Below are 22306 nucleotides of genomic sequence, written 5' to 3' on the forward strand. Positions count from 1 at the left end.
TTGTTTTAGGTGTAAACATATATGCCATGTTATAAACTAATATTCACGTATTGGAACTTTTTTTGGCTTAGAAAAAGTTTAGGCCAGGCATAATGGCTCATGTCTGTAGCCCTAGTACTTTGGGAAGCTGACATAGGTGGATCACTTGAGCTCAGGAGTTCAACACCAGCCTGGGCAACATGGCAAATCCCTGTCTGTACAAACAATACAAAAAAAATTAACTGGGCATTGAGACGTGTGCCTGTAGTTCCAAATATCTGGGAGGCTGAGCTGGGAGGATCACTTGAGCCCAGGGGGCAGAGGTTGCAGTAAGCTGAGATCGCGCCTGAGTGATAGAGCAATACGTTGTCTCAAAAAAAAAAAAATATATATATATATATATATGTGTATATATATATTTTACATAAGGTCACATTCCTGAAAGGAAAGCACAGTATGAAAATAGTTTCAAGATGTGAAAACCTTGAATGTGCAAAAATGGGAATGAAAAGAAGTGAGACTTATGTCTCCAGTAAGAATGGAAAGAGGAAGGAAAGATTTTGTGTAGTTTCTGGTCAGACTGTTTTAAATATTTTTGTGCTGAAGTTGGAAAATGGAAAGCTTAAAAATATCTCTACTATGTTGGTTCTTCTTCAAGCATGTTATACAGTGTGAGAGATACCCTAGTGAGAACTGTTTTCAATACTTTAAGATGAATTGGCACCATTTCTCACCTTTTATCTATTTAGCTAGTTGAACTAAAATTTGAAGCAAATTTAGGCAAGGAGATAATTAATGTAAGTCTTAAAAGAGTAGATATTTCTTTTTTCTTTTTGAGATGGAGTTTCGCTCTTGTTGCCCAGGCTGGAGTGCAATGGCACGATCTCAACTCACTGCAGCCTCTGCCTCCTAGGTTCAAGTGATTCTCCTGCCTCAGCCTCCCGAGTAGCTGGGATTACAGGCATGTGCCACCATGCCTGGCTAATTTTGTATTTTTAGTAGATACAGGGTTTCTCCATGTTGATCAGGCTAGTCTCAAACTCCTGACTTCAGATGATCTGCTGGCTTCGGCCTCCCAAAGTGCTGGGATTACAGGCGCGAGCCACTGTGCCTGGCCCAAGAGTAGATATTTCTTAATGCAGAGAAACATTAATCAGTTTTCTTGGGGGACAGAATTTTTTGCCCTATTGAATTTTCCTTAGTAAGACAGGGGTATCCAGTATCTGTTTTTCGTTTGCCACTTACTAGAAGCTTTCACTGTGCTAGATAAAATGCAATGTCTTGCCTAGTTTCTGCTTTTCTTTCTTTTTAAGAAACAGAGTCTCGCTCTCTTGCCCAGGCTGGAGTGCAGCAGTGCGATCTCAGCTCACTGCAGCTTCCACTTCCCACGTTCACACAGTTCTCCTGCCTCAGCCTCCCAAGTAGCTGGGATTCCAGGCATGTGCCACCACGCCCACATAATTTTTGTATTTTTAGTAGAGACAGGGTTTCACCGTGTTGGCTAGGTTGGTCTCAAACTCCTGACCTCATGATTTGCCTGCCTCAGCCTCCCAAAGTGCTGGGATTACAGGTGTGAGTCACTGCACCCAGCCTAGTTTCTACTGTTAAAGAGCTCATAGTTTTGTGCATTTCGTTCCACTCTCCAGCATTAGCAAAGAAACATAAAAGTTTATTGGCTCTTTCTTTGAAAAATTTGACTTTTTCAGTCGTTTAGTTCTCTTTATAGTATTATATTTGTTAGTGTGGAATGTCTCCAGGTCATACACATTACTTTTGGAAAAAAAAAGTAATTACACCATCAGATATCAGTTGTCAAACTCCCCTAAAATGGAATTATTGGAAAATCCCAGGTAGCAGTTTGGTTAGGTAGGCTCTGGCTACTAAAGTATTTTAAACATAGATGTTTATTCTTAGTTTATTTTCATCTGATTTAAGAACATCTAAACTTTTTGTTTTCCCTGTTTTTTTAAATTTGAAGCACTTGTTTTTCCTATTCTGTGAACACTTATAGTATTCTTAATATGCCAGTTACAAAAATACTTTACACTGTGGTAACAAAAGCATTTTTTAAACACAGCTCTAAGAGACGATTACTAATACTTTTAGTACTTAGTAGGGATAATATGGATAGTGAGTAATAACCAGGACTTTGGAATCAAATAGACCTTTCTGGTTTTGAATCTTAGTTAACAACTTCCTCATGAAGAGGAATAAACTCTAGGGTATTGAGATGATTTGCAAGATAAGTCAGTCAAGTGCTCAGAGTAAATGCTGAATTAATCAAGTGTTTATTGTTTCTGTTGTTGCTAAAGGAAATTTCATTGCAATAAAATGTTCAAAACTTTGTGGACTTCTATTTGAGACTCCTCAAAAGAGATTTTCAGACTTTTAAGGCAGCAAGCAAAAAGTCTTAAAATAAATGTATACTTTGCATATTGCTTTAGAATTGATATTTTATGTTTTTTTGTGTGTGTTCTGTGTTGGCCTCTTATGTGTCTGTGGGCCCAGGACATTTATTCCTGTTTTTCAGTCTATGGGTATAATGTTGCTGCTTTAGGAAAGTTTTAATTTTTTTTTTAACATGATACTGCCCATTACATGCGTATTATATTTGATGGTTAGTCCTTTGTCAATTTTATTATTCTAATGGAAAACTGATGTGGTACAGCGGGTTTTTTTGTTTTTGTTTTTTAAAAGGAACTCATACAGCATGGGCACATCCTTGTAGTCTCAGACACTCAGGAGGCTGAGGTAAGAGAATCACCTGAGCCTGATAGAGATGGAGGAGGGGAAAAGGGGGGTCACTGCAACTTGGTTCACTGCAGCCTTGACCTCTTGAGCTCAAGTAATCCTTCCACCTCAACCTCCTGAGTAGCTGGGACCACAGGTGTGTGCCACCACACCTGGCTAATTTTTTTTTTTTTTTTTTTTGTAGAGTCAAAGCTTTGCCACGTTGCCCGGGCTGGCCTTGAACTCCCAGAGCTCAAGCAATTGGCCTGTCTCAGCCTCCCAAAGTGCTGGGACTACAGGCATGAGCCACCACTCCCGGCCAAAACTTGTTTTAATATTTAAGAAGTATAATTTACTTAACAAGTGAACATATGAATATAAATTTTATAGGAACCCAATTGTCGACCTGATTGAAGTATTAAAGGTGGAACTTATTAACAATTTCTGGGGATAGTTTGATACAGATAACTTATGTACATTTAGTTATATTACATGAAGCGATATTGTTAGGCTCTGTTTTCTAGGTAAACATTTTTCTGAGACCATAACAAGACAGGGTATTCAAAAGTACAATCTGTAGTGTGTTCTTTTTGTTACAGAAATGTTTGCACTCATTAAATTAAACAAAAGTGGGGTTTTTTTTGTTGTTGTTGTTGGTTGGTTGGTTGGTTGTTTTTCTGTAGAGATGGGGTTTCACTGTGTTGCCTAGCCTGGTCTCAAACTCCTGGGCTCAAGCAGTCCTCCTGCCCTGGCCTCCGAAAGTGTTGGAATTACAGGCATGAACCATTGCACCTGGGCAAAACAAAAGATTTTTTTTTGAATACCCAACTTGAACTAGGGACTTTAAGAGAACCATTACATTTTTCATTCATATTTTGTTAAACATTTTAATCATTTTTTTATTTGCAAAGGCAGAGAAACCACTGATGGAAAAGAACAAAACAACGAAAGCAAAAACCATGACATATAATTTACTTGAATAGTGAATTATTCATATACTCATTTAATGTTTATTGAGCACCAGCTCTGTACCTTGTATTGTGCACGGTTCGAGGAATATAATGATGAGCAAAGAGCGTATCTTTTAACAGAACCATGTCTATGAATAAATACCTGATACCTAGGTAGAGTAGTATATTATTTCTGTTGCTTCCCTATTATTTCCCATAAGGAAAAAAGTTAATTTAACTAGATGTTCCCTGACCTCTGGGCATTGTTAAAGGTACTTGCAGAGAATGGCCAGAAACCTTGTAGAAGCATGTAGGCACCATCACTATAACCATTAAGAACTTGGAATACATAGGCTATCCCAATGGGATTCTAGAAGTGTAGTGCTGATGGTATTAGTTATGGGATTTATCTGATTTAAAAATTGCCAGCTTAGTGTCAGCCTGATAGTCTATGTAGTATTGTCTTTTTAGAAAATACTAGAGCCAAGTGTGAGCCATATTAGGTGATTTGTCGGAATGCAGGTAATTAGTAGGATGAGGCAATGAATAGGATAAGATTTGAGGTCAGAGGAGAAATATGTGGGGAAGATTAAGTTAAATAAGTTAAACAATTTTGAAAGGTAGAAATTCTGTATTTAATTTTGTCTATTTGACTTGAGCCGACTACTAATACAATTATGTTTTCAAAATAAAATTTTTCATTTTTAAAGAAGACCACTCAATTTCTTTGTGATAATTGTATCCATAGTTAAACAAGAGAAATATTCTTAACTTTTTGTTATCATTGTTATTGTTTTGAGAGAGGGTCTCACTCTGTTGCCCAGGCTGGAGACCTCTGCCTTCCAGGCACAAGCGATCCTCCAACCTCAGCTTCCCAAGTAGCTGGGAACACAGGTGTGTGCCACCACGCCTGGCTAATTTTTGTATTTTTTTGTTAAGATGGGGTTTCATCATGTTGCCCAGGCTGGTCTTGAACTCCTGAGCTCAAGCAATCTGCCCACCTAGGCCTCGCAGACTGCTGGGATTACAGGTATGAGCCACTGCACTTGGCCTTATTCTTGTCTTTTTAAATAGATATTAAAACTTACAGGTAAATTAACGCTGTTGAAATACACTGTTAATGGTAAAGTGACACTTTGACCTTTGTTCTATTTTTGCATAGCTGAAATAGTTGAAGAAGTTTTCATTTTCTGTTCTTTCTGATGTTATAGAACGGGACTCTTAATGTTAAAAGGATGAAAATTTGTAATGATTTGAAGGAATTACTTTGGAAGAATGAAGAACAATACATATTCATCTAAGTTTTGTGTACATGGTTTTAACAAAATCTAGCTTAAAAATTGGGAGAGTATTTTCACAGGGCTTGGCAAACATTTTCTGTAAAGAGCCAAGTAACAAACATTTTAGGTTTTGTGAGCCATGTGGTCTCTGTTGCAAGTGTTCAACTCTGCCATTGTAGCATGAGAGCATAAGTGCATAGCCAATATGGAAACAAAGGAGCATGCCTTTGTTTCAACAGAACTTTATTTACAAAAGAAGGCAGCAGGCTGGATTTGGACCATAGTTTCCTTATCCCTATACTATAAAGGAATATAGGGAACTGCTGCACTTTTTAAATTTTTTACGCTTTTTGCCTCATTTTAATAAATGTAAAATACAATAAGACATTCAAATACAAAATTGCACAAGCACTGCTATACAGATAATACCTGAGGCTTCTGAAACGGAAGTGTCTATTATGTGATTGCTCAAAAAAGCTGATCAGTTAGTGTAAGGAAGTTCTGATATTATTTATTGAAGTAGGTTTAGGAGTTTTAGTATGAAATTATGGAAGTCCAAGATGTTTGAAAGTTGAAAATCTGTGTAAAGGGTCACGGTCTGAACCTATTATGATTGTATTATGATTACAACCTCATTCACGATATCAACGAAAGTGAAAATCGGGTGGTGAATTTCTGCTTTCTTTTTCAACTTATTCTCTGTTTTCCAATTTATTTTCAAAAGAAGGATACTTTTGCCTTTTGTATCTGTGTTTCATAATTTAAAGAAGATTATGTATAACATTTTGTGCAGCTTGGTCATCACTTTTCTAGTCAGGAAAATGTTTTATTTTTTATTTTTGTGAGACAGGGTCTCCTCTGTCACCCAGCCTGGAGCTTACTGCAGCCTCCACTTCCCGGGCTCAGGTGATCCGCCCACCTCAGCCTCCTGAGTAGTTGGGAATACAGGCGCATGTCACCACACCGAGTTAAGTTTTTGAAGAGACAGCGCGCCTAGTTAATTTTTTGTAGAGACAGCGTTTCTCCTTGTTGCCCAGTCTGGTCTCAAACTGCTGGGCTCGAGCCATGTGCCCACCTTGACTTCCCGAAGTACTGGGATTATAGGCATGCGCCATCTCACCCAACTGGTTTTAAAAGTTCATTATCTGCTAAATATCTTCCTTAAGTGTGTCAGATTTTCTTTCATTATTTTATGCTTATTTTGAAAAGCCTCTTTAAGCACCCATGTCATGTGGATGGTATTGCTAAAACACTCTGGTAATTGTAATGCACACATTGGGATCAAAACTTGTTTTGTAGAAAACTATTTAACTTTTTAAAGTAATTTTTTCTTCATTGGCAGCTTTGTTAATGTAATTTAAATGTGTTTTGTGGAGAAAAATAATCTGTTTATCAGGTACAATAACTTACTAGCCAGCTGTTCTTTATACACAATCAAGTGAAAAGGAGTGTAATCTTTTTGACTTTCCAGCTTCAGATTTAATGACTTAAAATGGGAATTAATAAATGTCAGTCTTACTCTATTAACTATAGGTAATTAGAAAAATGGTATGGATACTTTATAATAGTATAGTTATTCTGATATATTTTTATTGATACATAGGTAGTTTTTATGTCAGTGTATTTGCTAAAACGGAATATGAAGACTGAAAGCTGGGATAACCAGACTTGTTTCTTCCTCTGATAGCACTTTGTTCTGTTAAAAAGGAACCAGGCGTCTTTATGCTACTTTCAGTATATCTCATTCTAATGCGCAACAGTGTCCCAAAAGGAAATGCTGGGCAAGAAGTTAGTAAATCTTAACTGACTTTAGATCTGCCACAGATTTTTCTCATTTGCCTGTTTGATTTCTCCTCGGGATGTTGAGATGCCTGATGAAAAAGAACAAGCATTTTGGGACCAAAAGGAGCCGACAGATGTCTCAAGTGATCTTGGAACAGGATAGTGAGTCTTCAGATGAGCATCAGGAGTTAATTTGACTTATGGAGAAACTGGAGAAACACGTCTTTTGTATTTTAGAACCTTTTCTAAAAATTCTGAACTGAGAGCTAGTTTGGGAGTAGGGTTTGTAACTGCCTTTAAAGGATACTCAAGACCTTGGAAAACAAACTGCAGTTTTAACTAGCACTAACTCTTTGTAGCACTGGAATATACCTACTAGGTGAATTTTTGTTTCCTGCACTTTGAAATATGAGGAGAATGTTTTATATTTCTCTCCCTGGGGATGGGGATATATGAATGAAGGAAGATCAACTAAATTGCTTTTAAATTTAGCTGCTGACTGATTTTTTTTCCTCCACTTTTGGATTAATGGTCTTCAGTGCATATATAAGATGTTGTGGAGTAGAAAACATGTAAAATATTAGTGGTTTTTTTGTGTGTGGTGGTTTTTTGTTGTTGTTTTGAGATGGAGTCTCCCTCTGTCGCCAGGCTGGACTTCAGTGGCGCCATTTTGGCTCACTGGAACCTCTACCTCTCGGGTTCAATTCTCCAGCCTCAGCCCACCGAATAGTTGGGATTACAGGTGTGCGCCACCACGCCCAGCTAATTTTTGTATATTTTAGTAGAGATGGTGTTTGCCATGTCAGCCAGGCTGGTCTCGAGCTTCTGACCTCAGGCAATTCACCTGCCTTGGCCTTGCAGATTGCTGGGATTATAGGTGTGAGCCACTGTGCCCAGCCTGGTGTTATTTTTTTAATGATGACCTTTAGAGCAATATGGAAGTTTTATTTGAGGAGTTTCAGAAGAGAAGGGCTCTGGGTACCTACCCAAAGAACTGTAAGCCAGGGACTCAAAAAGGTGTTTGTACACTATGTTCATAGCAGAATTATTCACTATAGCCAAAAGGTGGAAGCAACTGTGTCTACTGATGGATGAATACATCAATAATAATTACACAGACACACACAGTGGAATATTCAGCCTTGAGAAGAAAGGAAATTCTGACACATGCTAAGTGAAATAAGTCACAAAAGGGCAAATATTATGTAATTCCACTTATATGAGGTGCTTAAATTCATAGAGACAGAAAGTAGAATGGTGGTTGCCAGGGACTGGGGAGAGGGAGGATGGGGAGTTAATGTTTAGTGAGTATGGAGTTTGGAGTTTCAGTTTTGCAAAATGAAAAAAGTTGTGGAGATGGATGGTGGTGATGGTTGCACCATGGTGCGAAAGTACTTAATGTGACTGACCTGTACACATGAAAATGGTTAAAATGGTACATTTTATGTTATGTATATTTTATCACAATTATTTAATGAAAAGAGAGAAGTGCTGGGAATGAACAGTGTCTAGACAGGCCTCAGTTTTGTGGAACTTTAGGATGAATTGCCCTTTTAAAGAGGTGGTGAGTTTTTGATCACTGTCATTATAGAACAATCCTATTCTACTTTACTGTACATCCTTCCCTACCCTACCCAACCCTACTTTGTCTTATTCATTAGCAATTTGGAGAACTTGCTTATGGGAACTGTATTCTCATTGTGACTTTTTATGAGGATTATAATTCTAGACTTAGTGACTACATTTCTGCTGAGACTGAAGCCAAAATATCTGTGACCCTGAATGAACCCTTCCTCCTTACCTACTCTGTATTTTCCAAGCAAACTTTAAGTTTTGAGTATTGACCTCCATGGGTATCGTAAGTGTTCTGTGCTTTTAGAGCTTAGCTAGAGAATTTCTTAAAGATCATTCCAGAATTGTTACATGACTTTAAAATTAATGGCCCTTTTTCTCCGATAAGCGTTGTTTTCCTTTTTAATCTCATTTCAAAATAGATGAACTCCTTCTAGAATAAATTAGAAAGTATAGATAAGCAAACAGACAAACGCAGCAGTAATTCCATGACTCAGAAATAAGTGACAGAAGCTTCCATATGGTTGGTCTTCTATGATTTTTCTGGCAGATACATGAGTATGTGTGTGAATTTTTTTTTTTTTTTTTTTTTTTTTGAGACAGTCTTACATTGTCACCCAGTCTGGAGTGCAGTGGCGCCATCTTGGCTTACTGCAACCTCCGCCTCCTGGGTTCCAGAGATTCCCTTGCCTCGGCCTCCCGAGTAGCTGAGGTTACAGGTGCCCACCACCAAATCCGGCTAATTTCTCTATTTTTAGTAGAGATGAGGTTTCACCATGTTGGCCATACTTCTCTCGAACTTGCGACCTCAGGTGATCCGTGTGTCTTGGCCACCCAAAGTGCTGGGATTATAGGCGTGAGCCACCGCACCTGGACTGAATGTATTTTTTTATACTTATGGAGTCCACTATGTATGTCTAACTACCTATTTTAAATACCTCTTGTCTAACAAATTCAGGGCTTAGGTATTTCTTGCCTTGGTATAAAATGACCGTTAAACTGATAGAAAAGCATCTACTTTTAATTTTCTTTCTGATAAAGTTTTCAAGACAGCTTTAAGGAAATAATGCTTTAAAACTTGTAATTACACACTCAGTTTGGACTTAATAAAATAGATTACCCAAGCAGCTGTGTTATGACTTTCTCATGCATACTTGTTAGTGAATTGGTACAGATGTAAGTCAGAAATCCATTTATGTAGTTGTGTTCATTTGAAGTGGACACAACCTTTTCCACTACCTTTTCCTTAGGTAGTGTTTTTCAAAATTTTTTGTCTTCTGAAATTAAACAAAAAAAGAATATTCAGTTATCAGAAGATGAGAGACAGAAAAGATAGTATGTTGGCCATTTAAATGTATACCTTAAAACTATGGATCCATTTTTTATCTTTTTGAAATTCATAATTTGTTTTGCTGCCACCAGAAGCCTCACCTTCTAAGTTTAGATTTATTCATATAGTGTATGCTTTCAACAAGTGATCACAGATGTAGTTTTTTCATTTGCAGTTGTACCGTTAACTTTTTAATCTCTGGAAATTTCAGTGACAGAGTATTCTTTAGTCATTCTCTGAATGCTGATGGTAGAGTTACCATTCAAGTCCCCAGGGAGGGAGATTTATAATAATGAATAGCAGTGTACCAGGTCATTGCATGTTACCTCATCAGCATACAATAGTAACTAAGTCTTACTATCTCAGCATAATGTCCCATTGAATTTTCTTTGCTTTACCGACCAACAAGGACAAACATATCTGGATGAATACTTTTAACACAAATTAATAATGAGGTTTCATCAATAAGTAGTTTCTAGCAGCTATCATATTTACCTTTCTGTTTCTTGAAATATTCTTTGGATTGGGAAAGCAGTTACTGAGAACAGGAGAATCATTAGAGTCTGTGTTAGGGCTTGAGAAAGGGGTCTTTCGTTTATTCATTTGTTTCTAGATTTTGAGAATGTGTAATGATAAGACATGATCTTGTTCTTAACTCCTAAGGGGCTTACAGCTTAGTGGGAGATACAGAAAAATGACAAATTAATGCTGCAGATTGTTGCTGGCCGATAGTAACCACTGGCCATGGGTGGTTATTGAGCACTTGAATGTGGCTAGTGAGACTGAATAACTCAAGTGTTAATTTTAATTATTATAAGTTAAATATGAAAACTGATGCTGGATTCATTTATTGGGAAACTTTGGAGAATGTTTGGAATAATTTGGATAGATAAATCTACTTTTTCAACTGTACATTTTAGGAAATTGAAATATAGATAAAGTGTTTCTGATGAAAATTTTAGACCTGAATTGAGATGTACTGTAAAATACACACTGGATTTTGAACAGTCCAAAAATATAAAATATCTCAGTAATTTGTGTGCTGATTATATGGTGAAATGATAATATTTTGGATACATTGTGTTAAATATTCATTTTATCTTTTTTTTTAACCCTTTTAATGTAGCTAATAGAAAAAATTACATACCTGGCTCATGTATATTTCTATTAGACAGTGATGCTCTAGATGCACAGGAAGCCTGTGAATTCTGCCTTTGGGAAACAGGGGAACATTTCAAAGAGTTTGAGTCAGTTCTTTATGGTTTTGAGTATGGTTTGGTAATTGGGAACGGGTTATCTCAGAGGAACAAAGTAAAGATTTGAAGGTCTGGGAGGAAAATGGTATGCATTAATAATAGAATTATGAGTAGTATGGGAATTTTGGAACAAAGAATATAGGGAGAATGGTGATAAATGAGGCAGAAAAGATTGGAACTGGAGTACTTAAGAGTCACAGTTCTCTTTCAAGGTCTTTGGACTTATTTTACAGTTAATGCAATTTTCATTGAGTTTTTAAGCAGATGAGTAACAATATCAGATATGTGCTTTTAGAGAATAACTAGTGGTACCATGGAGGATCAACTGGATGAGGCAAAGAAATGGGGCCAGTAGACCCTATGTTGATTTTAGTTGTACAGCGAAAGATGGACTAAGGCAGTTTATCTTGGGATAGGAGAAGAAGAAATTCAAGATATATTAGAATAGAGAATTAGTAATACTTTGTTGGGGTAAAGAGAGGAGATACAGATGACTTTGAGAGACAGCTGGTTGAGGAGTTTATGATAGTATTATTTGAATTAGTGACTCCTGTAGGGTAGTATGTTATGGAAGAAGGTTGAGGCAGAGGATGTAATGAGTTTGAGGTACATGTGGAAAACCCATGCTGGTAGGTCTTTCAGAATACGTGTCGGTAGCTCAGGGAGAGGAGGATGTTTGAGGGAGAGATTTTGGTTTTATTGAAGCAATAGAATTTAGGTAATAGATTTCCCAGGAGACTATAAAAACGTTAAGTAGGGAGTTAATTTTAGTGTGTGGATTTCATGATAGCTTATTTAGATATATAAAAATAGTTTTCACTCAGGAACTTATTGAGTGCCAATTTGTGCAAGTGCCATACTAGACCCTAAAGATGAAGAGACAAGACAAATGTTTCTGCCTTAAAGAGAATGAAATTCTAGAAGGAAAGAAAGACAAATAAATCTGGGATTAGAGTTTGGTGTCGTAAGTACTGATGAGCTGTAGAGAAGAAAGGCTGAGGAAAGGATGAGCGTTAAGGTGTGAGAGAAAAGGAGACTGCAGAGATGTGGGCTCGATCTTGAAGGGGAAATTGGTCATTTGTTCCCTTTTTGGCAAATCTTTTTGCCTGTAATAAACTTCCTAATTGTGCACTGCCATGACTCTCTGTGTGCTGGTTCCTATTAGTTCCTTCATTCCTTTTCACGTGGTGTCTGTCACCTCTTCTCTGTCAACCCTCTAGGTACAGATAGATAGTCTTTACCAGTGGTTGTAGTTTATAGCATGGCATGATTGCTGCAATAAACTGCTTCCAGCTGTTACTGAGAGTTGGTAGCTGAGAGATGACTTCATCAGTATGTTTGTATATGGCTTTTTAGAAACAAGCATTTGTCAGACACAGCTTTTCTACCTGGTACCTGCTTTATTGTCTTCATCAGGGGAGGCGGGAGAAATGGTGACAGATCTGTGACAGTGTGAAGAAAACGTTCAGACTGTTGGCTAAGGTGATAAAAGGAGAGGGGGAGGACAGAAGCAAGCTGTAAGGTGACAGCTAAGTCTTAGTGTATGAATACAAGGTAAGATATCCAACCCTGTAGTAATAGAGCACCCTTGAGCTGCAATAACTAGAAAATCACCTGAAAAAAATCAGTAAGGAAAATCATGTATTTACCATGAAAACTGATGTCTAGTAAGATATCATGATACTGAATTCACTTAGTTACCAGTTGTGTTTCCTTATTCAAAGGCTGTTTTTCATATCTGTGTGTTACATCCGAGGAACAATAAAGTGTTGCTTGTGCTTGAAATGCCCTTCACCACTCTCTTGACTTGCTCCTATTTTCCTTTAAAGATCGTGTTAAACATCTGTTGTGAACCTTTTTCTGCATGCTGTGTCTCACCTCCTATCCCTGTTTAGCGCTCGGTTTTTTTGTGCTTCTGGAGCATCCTGCACACTCCTCTCTGCAGCAGTTAGTTGTGCCATTGGAGTAGTTTCATCCTCTTTACTAGGCTGTTGGCTCCTCAAGGACAGGGACTGTCCTATTTTCATCTACTGCCCCGCTCATAATTAGTACTTAAATGTTAAGTGTACTCTATAGAGCTTGAAATCTCAATGCAGTCACGCTTTAGACAGGAGCATTAGAATTTGTAAGTTTTTATTTTCAAAATTATTAAACAAAGGGTGGTATATGTTTTTTCCCCTAAAATTTGGCTTTAAATGACTTTGTTTTAGAAAGTTATGTTTTTCAGGTGATACGATCATGTAATTTTTAGTTGTGAAACTAAACAAAATTTGTGAACTAAAACAAAATTTAGTAGTTTTAGCTGAGCATTGTCCCATTGACACATTTTTAACTTTTTGTACTCTATTATGTTAACTGGCCCAATGTTATAATTTATATAACTACATAATTTATTATTATATACAAATTATGGCTATGTGCAGTGGCTCAGCCTGTAATCCCAGCACTTTGGGAGGCTGAGGTGGATGGATCATCTGAGATCGGGAGTTTGAGACCAGCCTGGCCAACATGGAGAAACCCTGTCTCTACTAAAAATAACAAAATTAGCTGAGTGTGATGGCACATGCCTGTAATCCCAGCTACTCAGGAGGCTGAGGCAGGAGACTCGCTTGAACCCAGGAGGCGAAGGTTGCAGTGAGCTGAGATTGCACCATTACACTCTAGCCTGGGCAACGAGAGGGAGACCCCATCGCAAAAAAAAAAAAAGAAATTATGGTAAAGGAGACTTTGTTTAAGCAGCTAAAGTACAAAAATACATAAATGTCTTTTTCTCTGTATGATTTAAAATGGGATTTAAAAAATAAGTTCCACTTTAGAGCCTGATATGATCAGGGTACCAAACATTTATGTAAATGTTTTTTTCCATAAGTCTAAGTCAAAGGTATGATTATAGACTGTAGGGAATTACAATGTTCAGTAATATAAATATAATTCTGTACTTGTAGTAAGGTAGATACCTAAGTATTAATACTGAGTAGCATGTGCTGATTAAGAAGCAAGAGGTGTAGCTCCTTAGTATGAATTCTGCCATTCTCAGAAGTTTATTATAGAAGCAATTCTGAACTAATGTCAAAAGTAAAAAGGACAAATCTCAGTATTTTTTGGTATTAGAAAAAATAATGATACAGGTGGAATCTAAGTTTAAAGTTACCTTCTTGTATATATAGTTCCCTAATTTTTCTTTTCAGTGGATAATGGGAGGATTATTTTAGTCTATCTATAGATAAAGTAGAACAGGCCAAGCCTTTTTTAAAATATGAAATTAGGTCGTGTGCAGAGGTACTGGTCCCAATTCAGTTGTTAATTAATGACAGACATAACCCATAAAATTGGAGGGGAAGGGGGTGGTTTTTTTTTTTTTTTTTTTTGAGACGGAGTCTCACTCTGTCACCCAGGCTGGAGTGCAGTGGTGTAGTCTTGGCTCACTGCAACCTCCACCTCCCAGCTTCACGCAATTCTCTGGCCTCAGCCTCCCAAGTAACTGGTATTACAGGTGCCCACCACCACGCCTGGCTAATATTTGTATTTTTAGTAGAGACAAGGTTTCACCATGTTGGCCAGGCTAGTCTTGAATTCCTGACCTCAGGTGATCCGCTTGCCTCGGCCTCCCGAAGTGTTGGCATTATAGGCATGAGCCACAGCGCCTGGTCCTTTTTTTTTTTTTTTTTTTAAAGTATGAAAATTCCATTTGTTTTTGTTGATGACAATTCATGAACAAGGTTCTTATAAATGTTAGAAAGCTAATTTTTATTTGACTCATATATTGGAAATACTTTTACTGCTTATTCGTTTTAACTTTTCTTTGACTTATCTGCAGGCTAACAGCAAATGGTGGTATGGACTTAAGAATTGTCTTTAAGTATTTATGTTTTTGTAATACAAATGTATTGGGCTGAAGAGGCTAGTTTGCCCTAAGCCCACTCAGGAAGATTGAGTTTTATTATTGTCTTTTGAATAATAATGTACATAAATATCACATAGAGTACTTAAAAATATATATTTTTTGAGACAGGGTCTTACTCTGTCACCCAGGCTGGAGTGCAGACCTCCTGGGCTCAAGCCATCCTCTAACCTCAGCCTTCCAAGTAGTAGGGACCACAGGCATGTGCTACCCTGCCTGGCTAATTATTTATTATTTTTTGTAGAGACAGGGTCTCTGTATTTCCCAGGCTGGTGTTGAACTACTGGGCTCAAGTGATCTTCCCACCTCAGCCTCCCAAGGTGCTGGAATTAGAGGTGTAAGTCATCACACCTGGCCCCAAAATATAAATTCTTGACTAACCCCTGACCACTATCACTGCTTTCCACCCCCCAGTAAGTCTGGAATATGGCCCAAGAATTTTAATAAGCAGCCTCAGATGATTCTTATGACCCATTGACTACCTGTGAAGAAACACTAGTTTCTATAGGGTCAATACTATTGTCACTTTTGTAAGTCTGGTGGACTATCCTGCCCCACATCATTGTCCCCAAACTCTAAAGGTGATCATTCTCATTATAATAAAATCGGGAAATAAAGCATATAGAAAAAAACATATATAATACTAATATCCAGAGAAACCTGATAATGTTTTAGTTTGTTTTTCTTTATGCTTTAAAATTTAATTGGAATTTCATTGTATTATTTTATCTTCTGCTTTTCTTAGTTGCCCTTATACTTTTTTTTTTCCTGGACCTGCTGATGGCAGATCATGCATTTTTTTTTTTTTTTTTTTTTTAGGTGGAGTCTTGCTCTGTCACCTAGGCTGAAGTGCAGTGGCGCCATCTTGGCTTACTGCAACCTCTGCCTCCAGGGCTCAAGCAATTCTCCTGTCTCAGCCTCCCAAGTAGCTGGGATTACTTGCGCACCACCATGCCCAGCTAATTTTTGTATTTTTACTAGAGACGGAGTTTCGCCATGTTGGCCAGGCTGGTCTTGAACTCCTGACCTCAGATGATCTGCCCTCCTTGGCCTCCCAAAGTGCTGGGATTACCGTGTGAGCCACTGTGCCTTGCCAGATTTTTTTTTTTTTAATCAGAAATCATTCATAGCATTTTCACTGCTAGTATAGTATTGCCTCATCTGTTGAGTCATGATTTACTTAACCATTTTTCTGTTGTTAGATGTTTAGGTTGTTTCTGATTTATTTCATATAAATAACACTGGAATGAACATCTTTCTTAGGAAAGCAAGCGTTTTTTTTCTGTCTTTAGGAATTTTCTTCCCTCTGCTCAAGGTTCTAAAAATATTTTTAAAAGCTCTTAAAACGTACTGCCAAACATTTCCAAAAAGGTTCTGCTGATTAAAGTTTCCAGCAGTAAACTAGAGTTGTTACATCCCACCTTCACCAGCATTGAGTGTATTTGTTAAAAAACATATTTTTGGTTTACTAGAAAAGACAGTGCATTATTACTTAACCATCCCTCATTGTAGTTAAATATATATATTGTGCATATGTAAAAATTAGTTTAGTATTTTACGCTAAGTATTTTTTATACCAGAACCTATATTTTCAAGCTTGAGGAAAATTGATAATCAATCAGTGTTAATTCCCTTGAATTTTTCAGTGGTTCAGGCAGTTAGTAATACACGTGCACCTTCTTTTTGCCAGAGATCAGAGTATTTCACAAATACGGAGTCCTCATCTATTCTTTTTTCATACACTTTGAAAAGTGAAGATTTAAGCTGATTTTACGTATGGAACTAATTCATTAAGAAAACAAGGTTCTTCAGGAGGTGGAGGTTGCAGTGAGCTGAGATCACACCATTGCACTCCAACCTGGGTGACAGGGCGAGACTCCATCTCAAAAAAAAAAAAAAGAAAACAAGGTTCCTATTTCTACTAGAAACTAACATTTTACCTTTCATTGTCAATAAACCTAACTATCTGTGCTTCTACTTAGAATTACTGTTAAGTCTCTAGATTTCAAAAAAAATTCTACCTGTTTCTTGGTTTATCAGTTTTGAAGAATGCCATCCAACTTTAGATTCCCTGATTTTTAAAAATTAGGGGCTGGGCATGGTGGCTCATGCCTATAATCCCAGCACTTTGGGAGGCTGAGATGGGTGGATCACCTGAGGTCGGAAGTTTGAGACCAGCCTGACCAACATGGAGAAATCCCGTCTCTACTAAAAAAAAATATAAAATTAGCCGGGTGTGGTGGCTTATGCCTGTAATCTCAGCTACTCAGGAGACTGAGGCAGGAGAATCACTTGAACCAGGGAGGCAGAGGTTGTGGTGATCTGAGATCGTGCCATTGCACTCCAGCCTGGGCAACAAGAGCAAAACTCTGTCTCAAAAAAATAAATAAATAAATAAAATAAAATAAATAGGGAGCATTTCTTTCAACTTTTTCTCTTCTCAATGTATGATGTTTATAATTATTTCCATTTCTTGTATTATTCCCAGTGTTTGTCCTGTTCACTCACCAAGATTGCTAGACTCTGGGTTTCCCTTTGCTGGGCTGATTCCTGCAAACCGTTTCCGGGCACAAAGCCTGGGAATGGTAGGATTCACCTTGTTTGTTTCTCTCAAGGATTACAGTCTGGCTGCTTGTTGTACAATGCCTCACAATACTTGTTTTCTGAATTTTATTTGCTTTTCTAGTTTATGGCAGGAAGATAGTTTCAGATCCTCATGGCTGGTAGCTGAAGTCTTTAAAAACTTCTGAATTGAGTGATTGTTTCAGAGTCTCTGTATTCAAGTCTTTGAATTTGATAATGTCGAGTTTCCCTTCTTTCGAAATTTTCCTTCTTGACTTTCAAATGCTACTCTTTCCTGGTAAACCTTCTACTTCTAACTTCCTTTCTGTCTTCTTAGTCTGGTTCTTTAGTTATGTTAATTGAAATAATGATTATTATAATAACAATAGAAATCACTATGTGAGATCATGTGCTGACTTTAAACTTATGTTCTCATTTTAATTCATAAAGCAACTGCTTAGTATTTTCCAGGGTTCTCTTTTCATCCTGCACTTGCTCTGTATGCTTTCCTGTGTTATTGACCCTACCTGTATATTGATGACTTTTCTATTTTTAGCCCTGATTTTTGTAAATTGGGAACTGAGTTCCCAGTTTACATAACCAACACTCTATTAGCATTTCCACTTGGGTTTTCAAAAGACTTACCAACCTAATGCAATCTAAATGTAACTCCTCTTTGCCCTTCTCTTTCCATTCTTTTCTTCATCTTGACATTAATCTGTAGTAAAACTACACACACGATAAAACAAACTGTACTTCACAAAAGCAAACATACAACCTGTATGTTAATTTAACCTTCTGATTGTTTCTTGAATCTGTCCCTACTTCTGCATTCCTACTGTCTTGTCCTATTGCAGCTCTCTTCATCTTCTGTCTGTGCTACTGTATCAACCTCCTAGTTGCGTTCCTCTAAAATCTGTAATATTTTTAAAATTTAAATCAGAATGCACTTCCTGGCTTAATCTTCGGTAGTTCCCTAAATGTTTCTGGATGTTTGTTTTGCAACATGACCTTCAAACTCTCTGTGCTGTCACTTGCTTTTCCTTAGGCCTTTCACTTGCTGCTCCTTTTACATACTCTGTACGTCAGCATCATTCCCCGAAAGTACCATGCTGTTTTTCCTAGCTTTTGTTCTTGCTCCCTGCTGTTTCCCCAACTTTTACCTGGCCAACTCCTGTTTGTTTATTTCTAAGGCTTAGTCACTTGTTTCCAGGTCTCTTCCTTTTTGCTCCCACAGTGTCCCATGTGTAGCTCTAGCATTGTGTCTATTATTATCATGTTTCACTTTCCTTTACCATGTTATGAGGTTCTAGAAGGCAAGGAAATTTTAAATTCATAATTTGTAGCCTACTCACCTAGCTTGAGTACATGACGCTCAATTCATTTGTCAGAAGTTTCTAGCTTAAAAAGGACACAGCTGTCCATCATTTTTTCAAAACTAGAAGCGTGGATGTTTTCTTAGTTTCCTTTCTTTATCACATCTAGCTGGTTCCAGGTCCTTAATTTTGCTTTTTTGGGGGAGATATGTGTTTGCATACTTTTTTTCATGTTTGTTAATAGTTTGTTCATTCATTCAACAAATTAAGTGCTCCTGTGTACTGGGCAGTGTACTGAATATTGCATGCCAAATATTGCATTGTATTTATGAAATCTATAGGTTAATTTTTGGAGAATTAGCATGTTTATGAAGTTTGTTTTATTTTCCATTTAGGAACAAGGGTTTATCTATTGAAGTTTAATTTTAGGTACCTGAGGAAATTTTTACAAATATTCTTACTTGATTTTGTACATTTCTTTTAAGGCTTACTTATAAGTGTTAGTTTTTTTCCTATTAGGAAAGAGATTTCTTTCCTGTTGTATTTTCTATTTGTCATTGCTCATGTATGGGAAACTGACTAGATGATAAAAAATCTGGTCAATTTGTGAAACTCTTAGTAGTTTTTGTGAATTTTGGTTTTTAACTATTGGTTATTTCAACAACAAATGACAGTTTCTTTTTTCTTCTGTGTATTTTATGAGTTTAATTCATTTTTTGTATCTTAGTATAAATCCAGTACAGTGTTGAATAGAGCAGTTATACTTGGCACTTAGTTATAAGTGAGACATATTTACGGTATTCTTCTATTTAATTCTTCCCTGCTCTTGTTTCAAAATTATGTTAACCTTATAGACCATAATATAGTTCAATTTTAATCTTAACTTTAATGAAATAACTTACCTGTCTTGTTGATTGTGATGTTTACTTTAAATAATAATAATTTTTAAAAGTCAAATTAAGGAAGGGTCACCTGTTCCTATCTTGCCAAGAGTTATATCCTGAATCTGTGTTGAATTTTATCACACGCTTTCTTGGTGTCTGTAGAGATGATCGTGTTTATCTATAAATCTAAAGAATTACAATATGAGATTTCCTAAAGACAGACTTTCTTAACATCTGTGTTTGTTTCATTTAATGTAGTGCTAGATTTCTAATGGTTTATTTAGGATATTTTCTTCCATGTTTATAAGTGAGATTTGTTACAGTTTTCTTTTATTTAATTCAATTCTTCTCTGCTCTTGTTTCAGAATTATGCCAGCCTTATAGATTGTGCCAAAGGCCATTTCAGTTTTTTCTAGCTGGAAAAACTTTAAAAATTTGAACTGTTTAAACAACAGGAATTAATTGTTTCTTGAAGATTTAGTAGAGTTTGTTCATAAACATCATTTAGAAAGTTGCTGTTTCTTGGCATCTTTATTTCCCCAAGTTCTAGTCAAGTATCAGGAGCAAAGTAAGAACTTCTTTAATATTGGTTGAATAAATATTCTCTAGATATTCTAGGTTCTGAGACATTTACCATATAGAATTTTTATATTAAATAATTTGTTTTCATCAGAGAAATCACATTCACTAGGATATGGAATTAATCTGAAGGAGAAATGATACCTGTCTCCATGGATAGATTTTCTTCATAGATGTGGTTTAGTGATAAATTTGAAGCTAACATTTTAAGGAAAATAGTTGAATTTGCATCATTGAATACAGTACATGTATAACTACCATGTATAAGACCAAAAGTGACCATTTTACGAACATGTATTTGTGTTTGGGTTATTTCTACTGTTTTCACAGTTACAGCTTATTCAGTGATTTAAACTCACAAACATTATAGACAAAGTGATTTAAACTCACAAACATTATAGACAAATACTTTTAGAAGTTAAAGTACTTTAATTTCAGTAAAACTGATTCAGTGTTTCCATTCACATTCTTTTCAAATTCAGTATTTTAAAGCATTCATGAAACTCTAGTTATATTACAGAAGTAATTGAACATCTGAATATAATTCTAGGATTTATAGGGAAAAGCATTGGTTCTTCAACTAGAGCCAGTTTTGCCCCCAAGGGACATTCATCAGTGTTTGGAGGCTTTTCAGTTGTCACATCGGAGGCGTGTGTGTGTGTGTGTGTGTGTGTGTGTGTGTGTGTGTGTGGTGTGCGCATGTGCCGCTGTCATCTTGTGGGTAGAGGTTAGGGAAGCTGATAAACATCCCACGGTGCAGAGGATAGCCCTCATAACAAATAATTTTGTGTCTCAAAATGTCAGTGGTACTAGGGTTAAGAAATTCTGTTATAAAAGGAAAACATATACAGAAATAGAAATACGTAATATAAGCAGGTGTTCTCAGACATGTGCTTTTTTTCTTCGGCAACTGAAGTTCTGTGAAACCTAATACAATTTACAGTGTCTTTATACAAAGGGTATGAAGTATCCTGCTCTTGACTGACATCTAGTGAGATATTTAAAAATAAAAAATAAAGCTATAGCTTAACATTAAACATATAAATCAGAGTTACTATGAATTCTTAGTTTTCTACTGTTAGGAAATTCACAAATAAAGAAGCTAGGAAGAGATTAAATGATTTAAATGATTTGTTTATAGCCTCTGAGAAATTATACCTGAGAAGGAATAGAATGTAGTATATTCTTAGCTTAAGTATTATTCCTCTTTTATGTTTCACTTATGTTCCTGATTGAATGTTAGAGCTTAGAATATGAAATCTTTCTTTTGATAATTTTCATAGTAAAAGCTGTGCTACTCATATGCAAAACTTTTTATTTAAAATATTGCTTACACTCATAGAATTTGAGAGCCAAAGAAGACCTTGGTGGTTTAGTCCAATTCCCTCATTTCTTGAGATAAAAAATGTCAGTTTTAGAGAAGTAAAGTGATCTTACCCAGTATCATACAACTTACTAGTGCCAGATCTTGAATTAGAACCCACAGCTCTTGACTCTTCATCACTTTGTTTCAGGTAAAGTATTATGCATACTTTGGATTCGGTTTGAAGCTTTTATTTATTTTTCAAGGAAACTATGAATATTAAGACTTAAATTATTATTTCCTTAGAATATAGTCACCTGTATATATGTTTTAAAATGAATTAGTATTATGTTTATAAATCTCCTGTTTTATTTAATTTTGACTTAAATGTTATACCAGTTTAAACATGAAATTTAAAAATGTTTATTTTATAGGCAACCACACCTCCAAATCAAGGAAGGCCAGATTCTCCCGTCTATGCTAATCTTCAAGAACTGAAAATATCCCAGTCTGCTCTTCCTCCACTTCCTGGGAGCCCGGCAATTCAGATTAATGGAGAATGGGAAACTCATAAAGACAGCTCAGGGCGTTGCTATTACTATAACAGGGGAACACAGGAAAGAACTTGGAAACCACCTCGTTGGACTCGGGATGCAAGCATTAGCAAAGGAGATTTCCAAAGTCCAGGGGATCAAGAGGTATGAGTAATTAAGGAATCAACCGCAAGTTACCAGATTTTCTCTTTTCATTTTTCAGAAACCAAAGAAGTAAATAGTTTTGTTTCTTACTGTCAGCATGTTAAAACACTTGAATCTCTAAGATCATTAAAAATTTTTTCCAAGCTTTGCTAATATTAATGCTAGCTACTTTCTAATCTCTGAC

The 22306-nt window shown here is 36.5% G+C and overlaps 1 protein-coding gene across 5 annotated transcripts in view; it reads left to right on the top strand.

Annotated features, from left to right (window-relative positions):
* ARHGAP12 (Rho GTPase activating protein 12) overlaps positions 1–22306 on the top strand; it is a 99657-nt gene that overhangs the window by 22910 nt on the left and 54441 nt on the right. For all 5 annotated transcript variants that reach the window (XM_011977303.1, XM_011977304.1, XM_011977305.1 and 2 more), the window contains exon 3: positions 21859–22122. In XM_011977303.1, coding sequence (XP_011832693.1) covers positions 21859–22122 — 264 coding nt within the window. The remainder of the gene's footprint in view (positions 1–21858; positions 22123–22306) is intronic.

The sequence above is a fragment of the Mandrillus leucophaeus genome, unplaced genomic scaffold (genome assembly GCF_000951045.1).
Source record: "Mandrillus leucophaeus isolate KB7577 unplaced genomic scaffold, Mleu.le_1.0 Scaffold178, whole genome shotgun sequence".
In the NCBI taxonomy this organism is placed as follows: Eukaryota; Metazoa; Chordata; class Mammalia; order Primates; family Cercopithecidae; genus Mandrillus; species Mandrillus leucophaeus.